Source organism: Xiphophorus couchianus, chromosome 7 (genome assembly GCF_001444195.1).
Source record: "Xiphophorus couchianus chromosome 7, X_couchianus-1.0, whole genome shotgun sequence".
NCBI lineage: Eukaryota > Metazoa > Chordata > Actinopteri > Cyprinodontiformes > Poeciliidae > Xiphophorus > Xiphophorus couchianus.
Genome location: NC_040234.1, coordinates 19384211 through 19402589, shown reverse-complemented (window position 1 = coordinate 19402589; position 18379 = coordinate 19384211). Strand labels below are relative to the sequence as shown.

General features: G+C 35.8%; 1 protein-coding gene across 1 annotated transcript; it reads left to right on the top strand.

Moving 5' to 3' along the window:
• Positions 1 to 7280: 7280 nt before the first annotated feature.
• Positions 7281 to 16539, top strand: snx4 (sorting nexin 4). Its single transcript, XM_028023534.1, has 14 exons — positions 7281 to 7430; positions 8002 to 8126; positions 9523 to 9664; positions 9795 to 9944; positions 10423 to 10470; positions 10619 to 10674; positions 11057 to 11129; positions 11443 to 11504; positions 11776 to 11841; positions 11997 to 12086; positions 13119 to 13218; positions 13455 to 13600; positions 14815 to 14929; positions 15081 to 16539. Exons 1-14 carry the CDS (start codon positions 7287 to 7289, stop codon positions 15126 to 15128), a joined length of 1365 nt encoding a protein of 454 aa, XP_027879335.1. The 5' UTR covers positions 7281 to 7286; the 3' UTR covers positions 15129 to 16539.
• Positions 16540 to 18379: the final 1840 nt, after the last annotated feature.

Genomic DNA, 18379 nt, shown 5'->3' with positions numbered 1-18379 from the left:
GGCTTTGCATAAAAGACACATGTCAACCTAAAGCCAATAGCGGGGCAGACGGATGTAGGAGACAGGTAGATGGCAACAATAACGTCCTGACAGATCTTATTTTTATATAAGGGGAGAATGGAAACTTTTAAGGTTAGGGTATAGTAATATTTTCCCCAACAGGATTTTTTTTTTCTTTTTGTGATCTTCTGTTTAACGTGTAATAATAGGTTTATTGATCTTGTTTTAAATACATTTAAATTAGTTTCTTTTCCAGAGATAGAAAACATAAATATGTGGAAATTTCTTAATTAAAAAAAATTAAATTAAATTAAATTTAAAAAATTAGCACAAGAAAATATACTTTGTTTTAAGTGAAGTTTCTTAATGCAACTAAATGTATTTATTTATCTAAGGTTTCTGGGTTTATATGATGTATTTGAAACTTTGATACTTTAACTATTTTTTTCTTTCTAAAAATCATATTACATAGAACCAAAAGTCTCAACATGAGATTTAGTCTCATTTCAAAAGATTTCTCCATTGGCAAATACTATTTAACAGACTGCTCAACAAAATATTACTTTCTCTAATTGGCTAACTGTGCGATAAAGAAATTAATAGTTGCATTGCCTTTTGGTACAACATGACAAATCTGGTTCACTGTTAACCTTTCATATTGATTCCAGTTTTATCAGTGAGCTTATGGATCTAAGAGGGAAAACACAATGTAAATATGTTTTTTAAATAGGGTCATGATCTTATTTATAATATTTAACCTTTAATGGTGTGTTTTGTAGCATAAAACAAATCGTGTAGGATGTTTTCCTGGTATCTTTTGCTGTGCTGCTATTACTCAAAAGGCTTTGAAAACTCAAACTGAAATCCCACAGCAGGGGCTTCACATGCACATGCTCACACATACAGGCATACACACGCATGCACAATAAAACACATGTACATATATCTTTTGCTCCCAGCAGATGTTTCATTCACCACCGCCTTCCCAGAAACCCACAAGTGAGCGTATTTTCCCGCCGCAGGGTCGGGGAGCAGAACCACTGAAGAAGACCGCTGCACCCCAACATAAAACAAAACACCAGAAGACGAAAAAAAAAAAATGTACTGAAAACCTTTCAAAAAGGGAAGGAAGGGAAAAAAGCAAAGGATTTTCTAATCCATCCTTTATTGAGGTGGCTGGTTTTCGGCAGCGCAACCTTTTTTATGTGTGAGAAGGCTGGCCTGTAATTTGGGTAGCCACGTCGACCAGAGGGACTTGTAATAAAACTAGGCTCTATTCTGGGATGCTCTGTAATAATGGACGCCACCATCCACTGCTCTTGTTAGGGATGGATGGATGGATGGATGGATGGATGGATGGATGGATGGATGGATGGATGGATGGATGGATGGATGGATGGATGGATGGATGGATGGACGGACGGACGGACGGACGGACGGACGGACGGACGGACGGACGGACAACGGACTGACAGACAGATGGAGGAAGATTGGACAGATGGACAGATGGTTTGATGGATCGCTCATACACAAATTGCTATAGGACATTTGTGGTGAAAAAGTCACATTACAGGTCATTGGACTTAATGAAATAATAATACCTGATTACAAGTACAATGTCTGCTAATAAAGTGTCATATTCTAGCTAGCATTATCAATTTGCTTGTCTGGAGTTCACATCAACTGCAGATGTTTTGAGTGACCATGATGCCCTTCAGCGCTGTTACAAGTCTATGTGGTTGGATTGTTGCATTCAGACACCTCTCTATAATCTCCACGCCATGTTAACAGTCGCCCATTATGCCAAGGCCATACTTAGGAAATCACGTTGGCATACACATCCTGTCATTAGAAGTGTCTATTGCTATTGCATTGTAATTACATTTTAGTAGGTTGTTATTACACCATTTAGAAGTTGTCCATCTTACCTCAATCTCCTCCTTAATTGGTTATGTTGGTCTGTCCCGCCCCCCCAGGTCCGCCCACCTTTTTGACGGAACATTCCAGTGGTCTAGGCTTTTTAAGCCTGAGAATATTACAACTGAGGCTAATGTACCACAAAATGAATGAAGTAACGAGAAGAAGTAAAAAAATAGGGAGAGGAAAGGATAGAAACTGGAAAAGCGACAGAACTCGGAGGAGTAAAAAAGCAGGGCTGAGAGCACATGAAAGAAGCGAAAAGGGTGAAAAAAACAGTTTTCTTGTTGCATGACAGATTCCCTCCCAGCCAACCAAGGCTTGTCCTTTAATACCAAGAAGCCTTCATGTGGCTTCTCAATGATTGGACATGGGGCAAAGTTGACCACATTTCTGCCATGCTACTTATTATACTGCATTGCTCACACTCTGCATGTGTGCTTGCATATGTGTGCCTATGTGTGTATGTCTATTTACAGTAAATGCGTGCGCACACGTGTGTGTAAGCTTGACTGTGGCAGGGAAGGATTCAATGAAAATTGCACCTCTGAGTTTGTCAACAAGCTGATGACGGACGGCAAATTCAAATCTGAAATTAAATAGCTCTTTAAGTAATTTTTCACAGCAGTGTTGACTGGCCGCAAGCTGTATACAAAGTTAAACAAGCATAAGGCTTTCAAATCCTAATTTAATGATGTTGCTACATGGCTGAAATATGACAGACTTCAAATTAGTCATTTGAAATGTGCTCAGTAATTTAGCAATTTATCTTTGTGTTTATGTAGATTGGAATACTCAATTTGTCTAACACTACAATAAAAATAACCCAAAAAGTGAATAAAACGATTTCAGTTTATCAAGGTTTTACAAAGGAAATTACTGAAGTAAACTCAGACTGGTTTTTACTTTCCAAATTTTATGTAATTTGCATCATGAGATTTTTTTATTATTAAGTCCTGCACAATGGGCTGAAGAAGATGTGGTAACGGATCAAGGCTATGACCTCGATGACTTCAAAGATGCTTTGTTCCAAGGTTTTTTTTTGCTCCAAAAAGATCTTTTTAACAAATGAAAAATATTTGTTAAGAATGATACACTTCCTGGTTTTGATTCTGAGTATTTTAATGAAGAACTTGGACTTGATTTTGTTGTACGAGCAAGTATAAATAAATCATCTGTAATGTTGCACTTTGTGCATTTATGTTCTGTAATATTTTTATAGACCAATAAATATCTAATAAGCCTCAGAAGGTTCTGTTAACGTGCTTGTCATTTGCTGGGATGTTAATTCAAACGACACACTATCAACTCTTTATCTTTCCTTGGATATAAAGTGCTGTTGAAATGGTCTGAAAACCTGCTGTGGCATTCACAACTTAACAAGCATTTTCACTGCAAATTGAAATTAAACATTTATAAGTAAACGCAATGTTACTTATAACATTACATCTACTAATTGTTCTTTACTTATGCGTTCTTTGCTCATGTTAATGAGCAAAGAACACCCAAAAGAGCTCAATAAAATATTGGTTTTAACATTTTTAGATTGATTAAGAGAAAAGCATATGTTGTTGATTAGCAATTACCATCAAACTGTAAAAAGCTTCCCTTTATATATTTTGTAGGCTGTAAATGTTTCTTTCTTGGATCAGAGTGTTCCAATAGACTGCCAACATTTCTAAATCCAGATTTCTCCCCACTGGACTGAGGTTGAAAAGAATGCAACTAATATAAGCTGAAACATGACCAACAGCTATCTGATCCAAAAATGTCTGTATCAACAACTGGAACGCTTACACAACAATTTATTATAATGTATGACATGATCAAATTCATATATTCACAGACAGAGCTCCTAATAATGCTACATATTGTTTACTGAAAACATATTAAAGTTATTTAATTGTATTTATTTAGATTCTGATACATAGAAAGATAGAACCGACACGTTTTAGCTTCTACACCATGATTCTCCATGTATTTTACAACCACAAATATTTCCAAACAACTGAATTTGTTTTTTTTGTAAGATAGGGAAAAGTTGAGGAGTCTTCTTTCAGCCAGCTGTCCAGCCATGTCCAGTTCAATGTAGAGGGCAGAAGAAGAAAACTCCTTTACTGACTCCTTCTCGTGGAATCTAATTAAAAAGATCAACTAATATTATTTTGTATGAGTATTTTGGTGGTTTTCGAAATCTTAATTTTTCAATGATGACACAGGTTAATACTGATCACCAGCCTGGTTTTTGTCCATTACACACTGCCCCTTACACACTGATTTTTGTAGATAGCCCATCCAAAGGACTGGGCAGATATAGCAAATGAATGAATGAATGAATGAATGAAGGACACAAAGAAATTCTTACTCATTTTACTGTTCACTCATATTTTTCACTAATGTGCAGCAGGTTGCTTCATGTGGTTTTGTGCTTCCCTCTGCTGTTGAACTGCTCAAACCAACTGGCAGATAATCATGAAATTAAACAGGTTAATTGGTTTTGATGCATATTTGATAAATAAATAATAAGAATATGTATTTTAGCCAAAAACCTATCAGTTACGAGTATATATAAAAGTGGGCTAACATATTAAAAGTCACTAATTGCTGTTTTGAACCAACTGATATTGTAATAGTTCCATTCTTCAGTGCTGTGAAGCACTTGGCTTTTAAATCACAGTGAAAACATAGTGTACTTTTAAATAAATATGCAATAATCAAGGAAATACACAAAAATATTATGTGAAAACTCTCTTTAACTTTGTCTCTCTCTGTCTGACCCTCTTGCTTTCTCTCTCCCTCCCTTCCTTTCTCTGTCTCATACACACACGCACATATAGTGCAATATAAATTGCTATTATTGCTTCTGTTGGTCAGACAGTTGTAAAAAGTTGTCAAGTAGCCAATTATAGTAAGTCAAATTGGACTTGATGTGTGTGTGTCAATATGTGTGAATGCCCATGTGTCCGGACAGGAAGTTGTGGTGGCTGGTTTGAGGTCAGTGGTAGGAAAGAATGGGAACTATGCTGCTGCTGAGACAACGGCTGGTCACAGCACAAGCTTTGGGTTTCCGGACACGCTGCAGCCCCAAACCACATCCCACCATTACCCCCTTAACCCCTCCATACCTGGTGAGTGTGCACTACTGATCCTTTTACAGCAATTCAGTGTGGCACTTTTTCTCCCCTTTTTGTGCAGTTTCACTTCACCTCGTTCTCCTTTTCATCCATGTCACATCCCAACACTCAGCTTCTTTCAGTGGAATTATACAAAATGTTTCCTCACTAAATGCTGCCCCACCCTTCTCTTTAAACATTAAACACTGCACAACATTGTGACCACAGGAACTCAAGTGTTGTATCCCGGTTCTGTTTGCTAGCCTGAGTTATCCCACATTCCACTCAAAAAGATGTGGGTCTATAAAGATTCACTAAAAAATCCTCAAAATATGTCTTTTTGTATTTTCTTTTTGCAGAAGTCTTACAATGTTGCACTAAAGGCATCCTAACCTGAGCCATGGTGCTTCTTACACTGTTTTGGGCCTTAGTTGCCTTATTTTCTTGAGCCAACGGAAAGTTTTATGCTGTTTTCTCTAACAATCTAAAATAAAAGGTGAGCTCTACAAAAAAGCCAACACACAAATTTAATAAAAAGTATCTCAACCTATAATTTTTTTATGTTTTGTATTATTACAACCACCTTGTTAAGGACATTTAATTTTGATTTTGTGTTCAATTTTATTTAAAATTAAGAATCTAAAAAGTGTGGTGCTCACTTCAGATTTTTGTTCAGTAACCTTTATTCTCATAAAACTGGACTGGACTGACAATGAAACCTATGGTAACTCTGGAGGAGATGTCTGCATCTTTATTGTTGTGTGCTTTATGTTCATGACCTTTATGTTCTAGTGGCCAAATAAAAGCCATTATTTAAAGTCAGCCATATAAAATCTTATTTACAGTTTCCCACAAGTGATGCAGGGAATACAGCAAATACATGGTGAGAAGATGCTCTAATCAGATTAAATCAAAAATATAACTTTCTAGACTATAAACAAACTTACATGTTTGGAGAAAAACTAACACAGATCATCACCCTGCATCCCTACAATGAAACATGGTGGTGGTTGCATCATGCTGATGGAATGATTTTCTCTAGCAGGCATGTGGGAACTAGTCAGAATTAATAGGAAGTTGGATAGAGTGCAGAATAATTTAAGACCTGGTAGATTTATAAGATCTACCAGAATGACAACATCCAGCCACATGCAACTGGAATTATTGGGATAATATCAAAAAGTTGTTAGTGGCCCAGTCACAGACTCCCACTCACGCAATGTGAAAATCTAATTTTAATGTGTTGTTTCCAGATACACTTCATCTGCTTTGACTGCGTATAAGCTATTCTCAAAAATGTAAAAACATTTTCAGTAAATTTGTCAAGATGGACAAAACTGGTAAATACATAACCCAAGGTCTTGCAGCTTCAACTGCAGTGAAACTTGGAACCACAAAGTATTGACTCAGGAGGCTGAAAGAATGCCATACTTTTTTATGTGTTAAAAGAATCTGGAAACTGGGTATTGATTAACTTCCACTTCAAAATTATGAGCAAATTCATTTTCATGTATCTCACATACTACCAATGAAAATACATCTAGGTTTGTGGTTTTGATTTGACAAAATATCAAAGATCAAATGGTTTTGTTTTCTTCCTTCATTTCTTTCTTTCTTTATTTATTTAGTTATTTATTTGTTTGTTTATTCATGTTATACATTTTCAAAAGTTGGTATGTTTATGTGGACAAAAGGAGAATCCAAAATGAGTGCATAACCAAACCAAGGGAAAAACAAATCACTACATTAATGTAACACCAGTAGATGTCAGTCTTGCCAAAGAAAAGTCTTCAGAATGAAAACATTAATCATGCAGAACAATTAAAACATTAAGAATGTCATATGAACTTATGATAAAATCAGTGTTATAGGAGTGTAGAATTATTTCTGTTATTGCCAATAATGTTATTCTCTGTTGTTGTGTTATATTCACCTAAAAATCATATAAAAACTTTGTCAACTGAAAAATGGAAAAGAAATGGTATTCTTATTTTGTTGTGCTATTATTGTCCTGATACGGACTATGTGGTGTTTCAAATTCTTACAATTTACATAATTATTATTTGATTTGTTTTTATAAAATATGCGTGCTTTACATTGCTCGAGTAAATGGATACATGATAATTGAACCATTTTCTTTTTGATTTAATTCCAAATTATGGGTGACTTCTTTATTAATGTGCTGTGTATTTCTCATATTTTTATTCATTATTTTAAGCCCAATTTGGAACTTCCAGGGCTTTTCCTGTAGTGCGCATGCGCATTGCCAGCTCAGCTGACAGCAGCGATAATAGCAGGAGTCAGATGATCATGGCAGACTCTGGAAGTAGCGACGAGGTGGCTGTGATTTGCAACACCGACATCACTTCAACGGAGTCGGAGAACAACATAATAAACACGGTTGTATTTTGTTTTATTCTTTTTAAATTAGCAGAGATTTCTTTTTTCTTTTTTTTTTTAAAGCGACCTCAAGTTATCCCGAGAGAAAACACTTTCCAGGCCTAAACTAGCCGAATTATGCTTAGCAGCGGATACTTTTCCATTGGGTTTTGTAAGAAGATTTTTACGGTTTTACGGAAGGTAAAATTCAGCGGCAATTTCAACCTTTGTATCTGCTTGTTAATGTTAGAAATATACGCTTTCAGTGCGTGTGCTCAGAGAGTACAGTAACTTTTTAAACTTTGCTCTCGGTGTTAGCTTGCCAGTTAGCAGCCGAAACAGGACGGTTTGTTTACTTTGAATGAGCTTTATATTCATCCAGGTGACTCATATGCTCCGCGATTTGTTTGCATATCATAAACTAAATGAAAAGTTCTAGATTTTTTTTCCTACTCATTTGACTGTTGTATATATTTGTACTGTGTTTTGCTCAAAAGACTTACTGTGTCACAGCTTTTCTGCTCACCTGGGCTGGCATTGCTGTGCCTCTGCTGCTCTCGCTCATGTTTCTGGTTCATATTTACGATTTTAGATGGTGGAGAGGGGCACGGCTCTGCTGAAGAAAATGGAGATAAGCGTGGCAGAGGCTGATAAGAGGACAGGAAAGAACACGGTTAACATGCAAGAAACTTACACTGTCTACCTCATAGAAACACGGTAGGTTATGAACTGATGGATATCTGATCATATCTGCTCATGCTTTCTTCAGTTAACCAATGTACCAACAGCTTCACGGGGATGTGGATAAACACAGTGGGTTGACTTGTACCACATTTATTGGCATAATACGCTCAGAGTAACAAGCTTTTGCAATGCAGTAGAAAACCATTAACCCACTTTACAGATTTCTTCTGCTTTTACCTTTTTATCACACTTGCATAAAAATCATCAATCGAATTTGATTGGCAGCAACAACAGCCATCAAGCATTTTTGATAACTGACAAAAAGTCTTGTATTTATGTGAAGGAATGTTGGCCCACTTGTCTTTGCAGGAGAGTTTTTCAGCATGGATGGCCTATTTAAGATCACTTCAATCAGATTTAAGTTTAGACTTTTGACTAGACTTCAAAACATTAATTTCTACAATCTAGTCAGGTGTGAACTTGTTGGTGTGATTTGGATCATTGTCCTTGTGCATAAGCCAAGTGTCCATGAGCTGACGGTAAAAAAACTGATGGATATTTTCCCTCAGTGCTTTCTGGTAAAGATCATTTATTCAGTTTTTACACCACATTTTCCAGATAAAACAGGATTCACACAATCCAAGAAGTTCCACTTTTCTCCCATAATTGATCTTCAGGACTATGAAGTCCTGAAGATTAAGATGCATTTGGCAGAACTGAGACAGGCCAACCTTATAAGTGATTTTATCCTTTAAGTATCCCATCAATACCATTTCTTGGCCAGCCTTTGCCTAGTTGTGCAGTAATGAACACTGCTGCTGACTAATGAGGCCTGAAGTGTTTTACATGATGAACCAGCAAATTCATGTCTTATCACTTTTCTCTTTTTCTTGTCTAGTGCTTTGGTCTCAAAGTTTACAGAGACTTCATAGTTCATTTTATTTGCTGTTTCTGTTCTGTTTTGTGTATTTATTTTGCATATTGAAAATATCTTCCAGTTCCAGTGTTAAAAGTTCATCAAAATTTAAAGTTTATTGATCTTTGAGAATGACCTCATCAGAATGAGCAACTTATAAACATATAAATTATAATTAAAGTGGGAAGAGCTGTTGTACAGTGGACTCTTGTCTTAAGCTGGGTTGATTCAGTTACTAGAAAAGCATTAGAAGTGCTCTGTTTGTTGTGTGCTAATTAAGTAATAAAATGGCCCTTCCCCACAGAACTGAAATATGCAAATCAGACGCATCAACAGCAGTGGTTTTTGATAATATATTTTTTACAAATACTGTAGTTATTTTTTGGTAACTACAATATCAGTATCAGTAAAGCATTTTTTATACATATTATACATGCACTTAAAACATTAGGGTGAAATATCTTTTTTCTTTTCCTTTTCTGCTGTTTAATACCATTTGTTTCCTGCCTGAAGGCCAGCTGAATCAGTCTCAGAAGGAGGTACACCAGTGGCACCTGACACTTTGTGGAGACGCTACAGTGAGTTTGAGCTTCTCAGAACATATCTCCTGGTCACTTATCCCTATATCATCGTCCCTCCACTGCCAGAGAAAAGGGTGAGTGAGATTGAAGTGATGGTAGAACAATGTACTACTAATTAAACCAGTTTCATAGTATGGAAATCGTTGGATCTGTGTTTTTACCTTTACTATTTTTGATGTGTTGATTTGACCCCGTCTCTTGCAGGCAGAGTTTGTGTGGCACAAGCTTTCAGCAGATAACCTCGACCCAGATTTTGTAGAGCGGCGGAGGGTTGGTCTGGAAAACTTCTTGCTGCGTCTTGCATCACATCCTGTCCTGTCAAACGATAGCATTTTTTTCCTCTTTCTCACAGAGGTTTGCAACCAAATATACAAGTCATGACCCTTTTTTACTCCACTGTTGCTTAACGTCTTGAACATTTGTAGCAGATCTAAAACTTGAGTGATTCAAACATTTCTTTTGTCTGAAAGTTACAAAGAGTTACAAGGGCTGAAAAAATTCAGCTAAAATTTTTTTAGCTGAATTTGTTTAGCTAAAATTCAGCTAAAAAACAGAATTTTAGCTGAAGATAATTTGCCACTGAGCTGTGTCAGACTCACTTTAAGCTTTCTATTTAGCAGTTTTCATGTAACTCTTCTGCTTATTTTATGTTGTATTATTTTGAAAGAATAAATGATACACAGTAGTACGAGTAGTAAGTATATTCTGTCTAAAAGGTCACAGTTTTTGGCCTTTTGTTTTTCTCAATCACTTTCAACTTTTATGTTTTGAACTGATCCAGTCGACCTTTGACTGTATCTCTGTCTGCCTTGTGTTCTTTGAATGTCCGCAGGAGAAGGGATGGAGGGAAGCAGTCCTGGAGACAGGTTTCCAAGACAAGGTTGGATCAAGTTAATGTGGTTGAATGTATTTGCTTAGTGTTCGTAGTTGTGATATCAGTTTTGTCTTATGATATTAAATCTCATCAAATCTTTAGATTTTCTGCTTGTCATATATAAACAGAAAAAGTATTTCTTGTTTTCCAAAAGGCGGACTCCAGATTAAAGTCATTAAGTGCCATGTTCAGAGTCAAGAATCCTGACAAGTAGGTGGTAAACAGTTTCTTTTAATTAACTGAAATAGAAACTATCTTGCAACATAAAATAGGCTAAACCAGATCACAAAGCAACACATCACACCTCTGTCTAAAGAAATTCAAGAACAGAAAAGAAAGTGACACCTATTAGCCTAGAAGTAGTTTTTTCTTATTAAAAGAATTTTAACTCCAGCAGTTTTCTGGAGCTGAAGCTTACACTTTTATTTTAAACAAAATCCATGACGACTGTAGTAAAATAGGTTGCAAGATAAAGAGTGGTTTTAAAAATAATTCATCGGACATTTACTTGATATTTAGAACGATATTTGCAACATTAAACTAAAGTTTAGCATAAACTGAAAAACAAATGAAGGACTTGTCATGTTTTTAGGCGATTCACAGCTCTGAAACACTACAGTGAGGATTTGAGCACCGTCATCTCTCAGTTACTCAGGATAAGAGCAGTAAGTTTGGACACACTGTAGATAATCAAATACACATATTTAGCTTATATTTTGTTTTAATATATGTATGTTTGTAATATGATTGTGAATATTTTTGAACATAAGCTGGCATTCAGTCTTTTAATTTCTGTACATAATCCGCTATTAGCCTTCTACATTTTGGAGCAATACTCGCATGTAATTATATACCATGTAACATTTTTAGTGAATATTCTGACATTAATTGGAATGTAACTTTAAATCCTGAAATTACTGGTACCTAAGGTAAATAAAAAAAATAAATAAATAAATATGTGGCTGTTTGTTATTCCAGCGAGTTGCAGACAGACTCTATGGGGTTTATAAAGTTCATGGCAACTATGGCAGAGTTTTCAGGTAAGAAACTATTGTCTATGGCTTTTTTTTCTAAATTGAACAATTACATTAAATGGTTTTGATGTTGTAAGTATTTTAGATTCTTATTAAAAATTATCTTTGTCAGAAATGTTATGCTTTAAGTGCCATTTTAATACTTTAGTTACTAATTTAAGCATGTAGAACAATGTATAAGAATATAGAGAAAAAATAATTATTTAGAACTCGTATTGCTTCAACAAAATAAAGAGACCTGTTGGGGTAAATCACTGCTCAAAACTTTGTTTTTCAGTGAGTGGAGTGCTATAGAAAAAGAAATGGGAGATGGATTGCAGAGTGCTGGCCACCACATGGATACGTAAGTAGCAGACTGAGACTTTCTAACTTTTACCTTTCTGGTAAAACCTGATTATTTTATCTTAAGTTACAGATTAGCACTGTGTGCAAACAGTGACACAACATATCTTGTTTTAGCTTATCTCTACATAAATACCTTTTTGTGTTTGTGTCTAGGTATGCTGCATCAATAGATGACATTCTTGAAGAAGAAGAGCACTATGCAGACCAACTGAAGGAATACCTCTTCTACACAGAAGCTGTCAGGTAAATTACTGTAAAAGATTGAAACTCCTATAATCAACAGCCATAAAATGTTAAAATGTGATCCTCCATTTTGCCTCAACCAGAGTCCCCTACCTGCTTGATTTTTTTAAAAGTGATTATGCCTTATAAATCAGTACTACATTTTTTTTGTTATTCCTTTCAAATAAATGGTTTGGATTTTTTCTTGAAATGTTTATGTTTTCCAGATAGAACTACTTGAATGTGCAAAGTATTAATCATAGTACAGAAAAAAACAGAAGAACAAATATTAGTTGGCATTTGTCACACATAGTTTGAATTGTAATTTTTATAACGGTAAAAAAAAACAAAAAAAACGTGCTCCTTTTTGAAATGTTTACTTCATATTTTAAAATATACAAACAGTCCATAACTCTGTTTATCTGTGTAACAGATGTCCAACATTTTTGCAAGGCCTCTTTTAACTCAAAGTATCCTTAAAAATTAATGATTATCAAGAGTGCTACAGTTATTTTTGGACATGCATCAAGGCTGTGTTGATTAGGTAAGACATAATAGAAAATCAAACTCCACTTATCACTTTTAAGGCTTGACATAATGTAAACACTGTGAACCGGGGGCATTCTGCCTTTCAGTTGGCTTGACGGTTTAGCCTCATCTACCAGTTGGCTATTTGGTTTACCTAACTCTCAAATATCAGCAGATTTTTGTTTGCCTTTATTTTGTTTTTAAGGATGAATTAAAAACATGTGGGTAGCAGCTTATGGCACAGTTGAGCAGCTGGTACTGCTGTTGCACAGTCGCCAAGCCACAACAAATTGTAAGCAATAATGCATGTCCTCTAAGAGCCTTTTACTGTGTTCCTGTTTGGAACATCTGCAACTCTGCCATCCTGTCAGAACATCTGTCTGTTAATGTAGCTGCATTAAAAATATATGTCCTTTATTTTAATCCTTATGTTTACATTAGGTATTTTAAAGAATACCATTGACTGGAACAAAAATTAATTTAAAGATTTACTTTTTGCATTTAAAAAAATTGTGTATGTTTTAGGTCAGTCTGTAGAAAACATGAGTTGATCCAGTATGAGCTGGAGATGGCAGCACAGGACCTCTCCTACAAGAAGCAACAGAAAGAAGAGTTGGAGACAGGGGTAACAACAACAACAACTTTTTTCTCACTCATTTGTACCAAATCAAAACATGTGTCCAATTCAAAATACACTAATAAGGCTTTTGTGTGGTGTGGTCCATATAAACATTAACCAGTGATGTATTTATTTATTTATTTATTTTTTGTAACTAAAGTTTGGAATAGTTGTGCAATGAGCGATGTGTTGACTCTGCTTTCACTTTACACGGTTCTTTCTTTTCTTGTGTGTGCATGCAGACTGTGCGAATCTTTTCTTTGAAGGGAATGACCAGTAAATTATTTGGCCAAGAGACTCAGGAGCAGAGGGAGAGCAAGGTGGCAGCCCTGGAACAGAGTATCCAAGAGGGAGAGGAAGCTCTGAAGGAGAAGAACGCAGAGTCCCAGTAAGGCCTTCCTTCATACTTGAACTTTCTAAACATGCAGTTCATAATATGAAACGGCCTTTTAAGTTAAGCCTGGTGAATAATTGAGTAATACCAAGGCTTTAGGAGTATTTATCCCTTTATGGATTGCATTTGTTTTTACCATTTTAGTCTAACTTGAATTATTCATACCATCAAGCAATCATTCTCAGATTGATTTTCATTCCTGTCTTGATTGCCTGACATGTAGAATTAAAAACAACCATCTGATTAAATAGAACCTGTCTTACTAAATGATAAAGTGAAAGAGCTCATAAAGTAACACATGATATTTCTACGTAAAGAAATTCAAGAATCTGCCAAAAAACCCTGGGGCTTATTAAGCAATCACAGCAGCGCATGTACTAATTGGGAGATCACATAACTCGGACCGCTGGTATTTCCGTTCATTTTCATGGCGAGCTGGAAAACACTGTCCCTCCGCACATTGTCAGATTGGGGGGCGATAGAACTTCTGATTCATTTTATTGACTGCTCTTGGTATTGAATTAATGCACTTATTTTTCTGTATAGGCAGCTCACTTTTTAGGGTCCATGTTAACTTTGAATCCAGAACAGAAAGACGATGCACATTTCTGTATATTGCTGAGAAAACAGTCATCATGACTTTGAGTATTGCAAGTTATTCAGATGTTGTGCAGACAACTACGCATTTGTGCAGACAAAATGCGTTTTATGCATTTTAAAGGTTGTGCATATCTTTCAGTCAGTTAGGTGGCCAATGTTTAATGGAGACATTTTTGATAACATGCAGTCAGCGTGAGACAAAATCAAAGACTTTGCTACATTTTAAGCTCTGGTGAGTCTTTATTTGAGTTTCTTCTTAGTGCAGGACTGAGTCCACAATTCCTGTCTTTTCTTTTCGACAATTGACACGGTTACCTGCCACGCTGTGTCTGCTTAGAAGCTTGTCCTTGCCAAACAAACCCTGCTGAGTGTTGCTTTCAGCCCTGTAGTCGATAATGCATTTCTATGATGTTGCACAGCTGTCTGTCTAGTCAGTGGTTTCATATACAAAAGCCACCTGTGTGAATACAAAAAAAGAGGAAGTAGCATATGAATAACTGAAGAGCAAACAAAATCATCTATTGTTAGTTTCCTCTTCCTCTCACTTATTCTCGGTTGTTTTTCTTCCTGACAGACAGACTGATAATGGGTTGTGTTTGTGTCATCAGAGAGTTTGTAGAGAAAGCATGGAATGACATTGAGCGGTTCAAGGAGCAGAAGGAAAAAGACTTGCGTGAAGCGTTGATCAGCTATGCCATCATGCAGATCAGCATGTGTAAAAAGGTACACATCTCATATTTTTCCCAAATAATTCTCTTTATGTATTTAGTAGTTTAGATTATCTGGCATTCTCATTCCAGTTTTTTTTTTCTTCTGTATAACATTCTTCATAATTCAAACATTCTCATTTTCTGCCACCTTTTTGCTTTTTCAGGGAATACAAGTGTGGTCCAATGCCAAAGAGTGCTTCAATAAAATGTGAGCCTTCTCAATGGCCAATCAACCACTGCACCAAAAAAAATCACCCTTTGGCCTGTCATCATTTCATCTCACTGAGACAGGCTGAGACCGCAAACACTGCCTCCTTTTTGCTTTCAATGTTACTGATATTATTTCTCCCAACTCCTCCTGTCTCGTTCACTTATTTACTTGAAAACAGCCCATGGAGTTAAAAGACATGTATTGAATTGAATCATCTTTTATGAATGCCTGGGTCTTAATTGTACGTCAGCAGGCAATCAAGACTTTATTCTCCCATCATCAGCATGACCAAGAAGAAAGTTTGGTACAAACTGTTCAAAACTCTAAAATCAGTGTGCTTTTTGTTATTTTTTTCTTTCTAAATAAATGGATTTCACAGCAGATTTCTTTAAGTCCAATCATAAGAAGGTTCCTGTTATATGTAACTCAAGTTAGTGTTGCCTTCTGTGGAGATTTCTTCAATATTTAATGAAACTGACTATAAGTGGATGAATTTTAGTGGTGAATACTTGCACCACCAACAGCTTCAAGTTTTGTTGTTTTATTTGTTGCTGATTTGACTATTTTTTGCTTTACATGAAACCTACAAAAACAATTTAAAGCTTTTGTTAAATTTTAAATTTCAACAACAGTTTTCTGTAATATCCAGGAGTTTGGTGACTCGCCAAAGACGTATATTTTGAAGCACTTTCTGCCTCACACTACAGACTCAGAAAACCACTACATTCCCAAGTTCCTTTTAGTCTGGTTTGTCATGTCATATTAGACTTGGTATATCTGGTACTGTTAATATAAAGCTGACCAATATTTTATTTTGATGACCAAGTGCTTTTAAGGTACAGCTGGCTGGTGGATAATATGACTTTGTTTTTCTAAAAGAAAGGATCGAAGAGTATGTTCAGTCAAAGGTACAACCTAAAAGTCAATACTGAGTGTGTACGTGTGTACTACTTTGCATACCTTGTTAGCTTGTGTGAAAAGCAGCTCATGTGAGTTCAGAACTCTGCCTTTTCTGTACTGTTGAGCTTTATTGCCTTAACAAATCAAGTGGTGTTCTAAAAGAAATGGCCAAGAAAAGCCTGTCAACCTTTTATAGCAACTGTCAATGTGCCTCAACAATTTTTTCCTCTGTGACCAAAAAAAAAAAGGTAACTCATTAATTTCATCTTCACGGTTTGATATTTTATTAACCAATTGAATACATAAGTAACTATTTCATCACAACAGTTGAGAAGTGAAATTTGGTGCCAAATGGATCTGACATCTGAATGTTGTGCTGAGAATTGCTGCAAATCTTTGGGTTTTTTCAGGATGTACCATTTACTGATATGTTCTGAAGCTAAGGCATTATGTTTGTTTTATAGTAAATGAGTCAAATGTAATTATTGTACTAAAACTAATTGAAAACATCATTTTGTTTCATTTTTTCCCCAATATTCAGCATTTGTAACATGAAACTTCTAGTTTTACATATCTTAATATCTATTATTTGACTTACTGTGTTTAAAGTCTGACTTTAACTGGACAACATATAAAAGGTCTGTCTTTTGAATGTCATTTGGCTAACCACAAACAGGCGTTCCCCGATGTTGGCGTTTTGCCTCCACACCTGCTGGTAATAGGAAAATCACCTGGGTGTGTTCCTGTTTACATTCAGAATATCTGATGGTATACTGAGAGTTTTCTTTGTATACTAGTTATTTTCCATCTAATTTGATCAACATCTTCTCTATTCCAAAAATAAAAATCTTGTTTACCAAAACAATTGTTTTGTACTAAATTGTAACAAGCCATTGTTTTTATTTTACGTACTGCACAATTATGTTTTATGATGAGTTAAAAACCTTTGAAATGTGCTAAATGATTGCAATTGGTTCTGTAATGCCATGGAGCAAGGGTCTCAAACTCCAGTCCTCAAGGGCCGCTGTCCTGCAACTTTTAGATGTGCCTTTGCTGCACCACACCTGAATAGAATAATTAGGTCATTAAGGCTCTGGAGAACTGATCTACACAAGAAGGAGGTAATTAAGCCATTTAATTCCAGCGTTTTGTACCTGTGGCACATCTAAAAACTGCAGGACTGCGTCCCTCAAGGACTGGAGTTTGGGACCCCTGCCATGGAGAAAAACTTTGTAGCGGAATCAATAGAAAACAGCTAAATGGCGCCACCTTCCGTTTCAAAATTAGGCCAGAAAGCGTCTCAAAAAGGAGTGAAATGTTTGATGTTCTACTTGTTCTGCCTGTGAAAATAGAGACATTATGTTGAAATACACCAGAAGTCTTGCATGCATATATATTTTTTGGCTATTCCTGGATACATGTTTTTTTTGTTTTTGTTTTTTCTAGAAATATAAAGGCTCTTTGGGTTGCAAGAAATACTCAAATAATTGAATCAAATATAATAATGAAGGCCATTGCAATTTTAGTATTTAGATTTGAATGTGATACAATTTATTTTCTGTATATCATTACCATGGACTTAAAATATGCCGTACTATTATACCTATTGTTTTAAGGAATCTTAGAATAGCCTGACGAGTGGAAAACATTGAGAGCTTTGTAGGATTAAAAGTAATCAAAATCTTGATGGGAAAACAAAATCTCAATTTCCATTAAGCTCATCATCGGAAGGAAGCATAAATGGCTCCAATTACACATTACACTGACTTTTAAACACAGTGGACCAACAGAAGACGAGACTGCTTCCCAGATCATCACTGTCTGCGGAAGCTTTACACTCCAGCAATTGGTTTTGTTGCCTCCCAGAAAGTTTAAGAGTTTGATTCTTAAAAAGGAACTTAAGACTATGAGAATCCATCCTCTCATTTTCTCCACAGCCAAGGTAAGACCCTACTGACATCCCTGGTTGTAGCCTGTGCCCTTAATACATATCTATGTTTGGAGGCTCTTGAAGCTGAATCCACGCTTTATGAATCTCTGCCAAGCTCTTGAATGAACATCGCTTGTAAACCTTTATCTACCACATTTTTTTCCCATTCTGGGTGGGGAAGATGATTCATGCCCAGTTAATATGTTTAGATTAAAAATACTGAAAACAGCGTGCCACAAGCAATGCCCGTTTATGCCTTGTCAGCAGTCTTCAAGATTCTTCAGGACTTCTAGCATTAGGCTACTAATCGTTTTTTAAATTTGATTGTATGTGATATTCCAAGATTCTGAAGATATTTGGACAAATTTAACAGTAATAAACACTTGCATTTGTCACTACGTGTGTTTCATTTTTTTAAATGA

Excerpts from the sequence above, each read along its gene's own strand:
- snx4 (XM_028023534.1), top strand. The coding sequence starts at position 7,287 with ATGCGCATTGCCAGCTCAGCTGACAGCAGCGATAATAGCAGGAGTCAG. Across the intron at positions 7,431-8,001 it reads AGAACAACATAATAAACACG|ATGGTGGAGAGGGGCACGGC; the intron begins GTTGTATTTTGT and ends TTACGATTTTAG. Across the intron at positions 10,471-10,618 it reads AGACAGGTTTCCAAGACAAG|GCGGACTCCAGATTAAAGTC; the intron begins GTTGGATCAAGT and ends GTTTTCCAAAAG.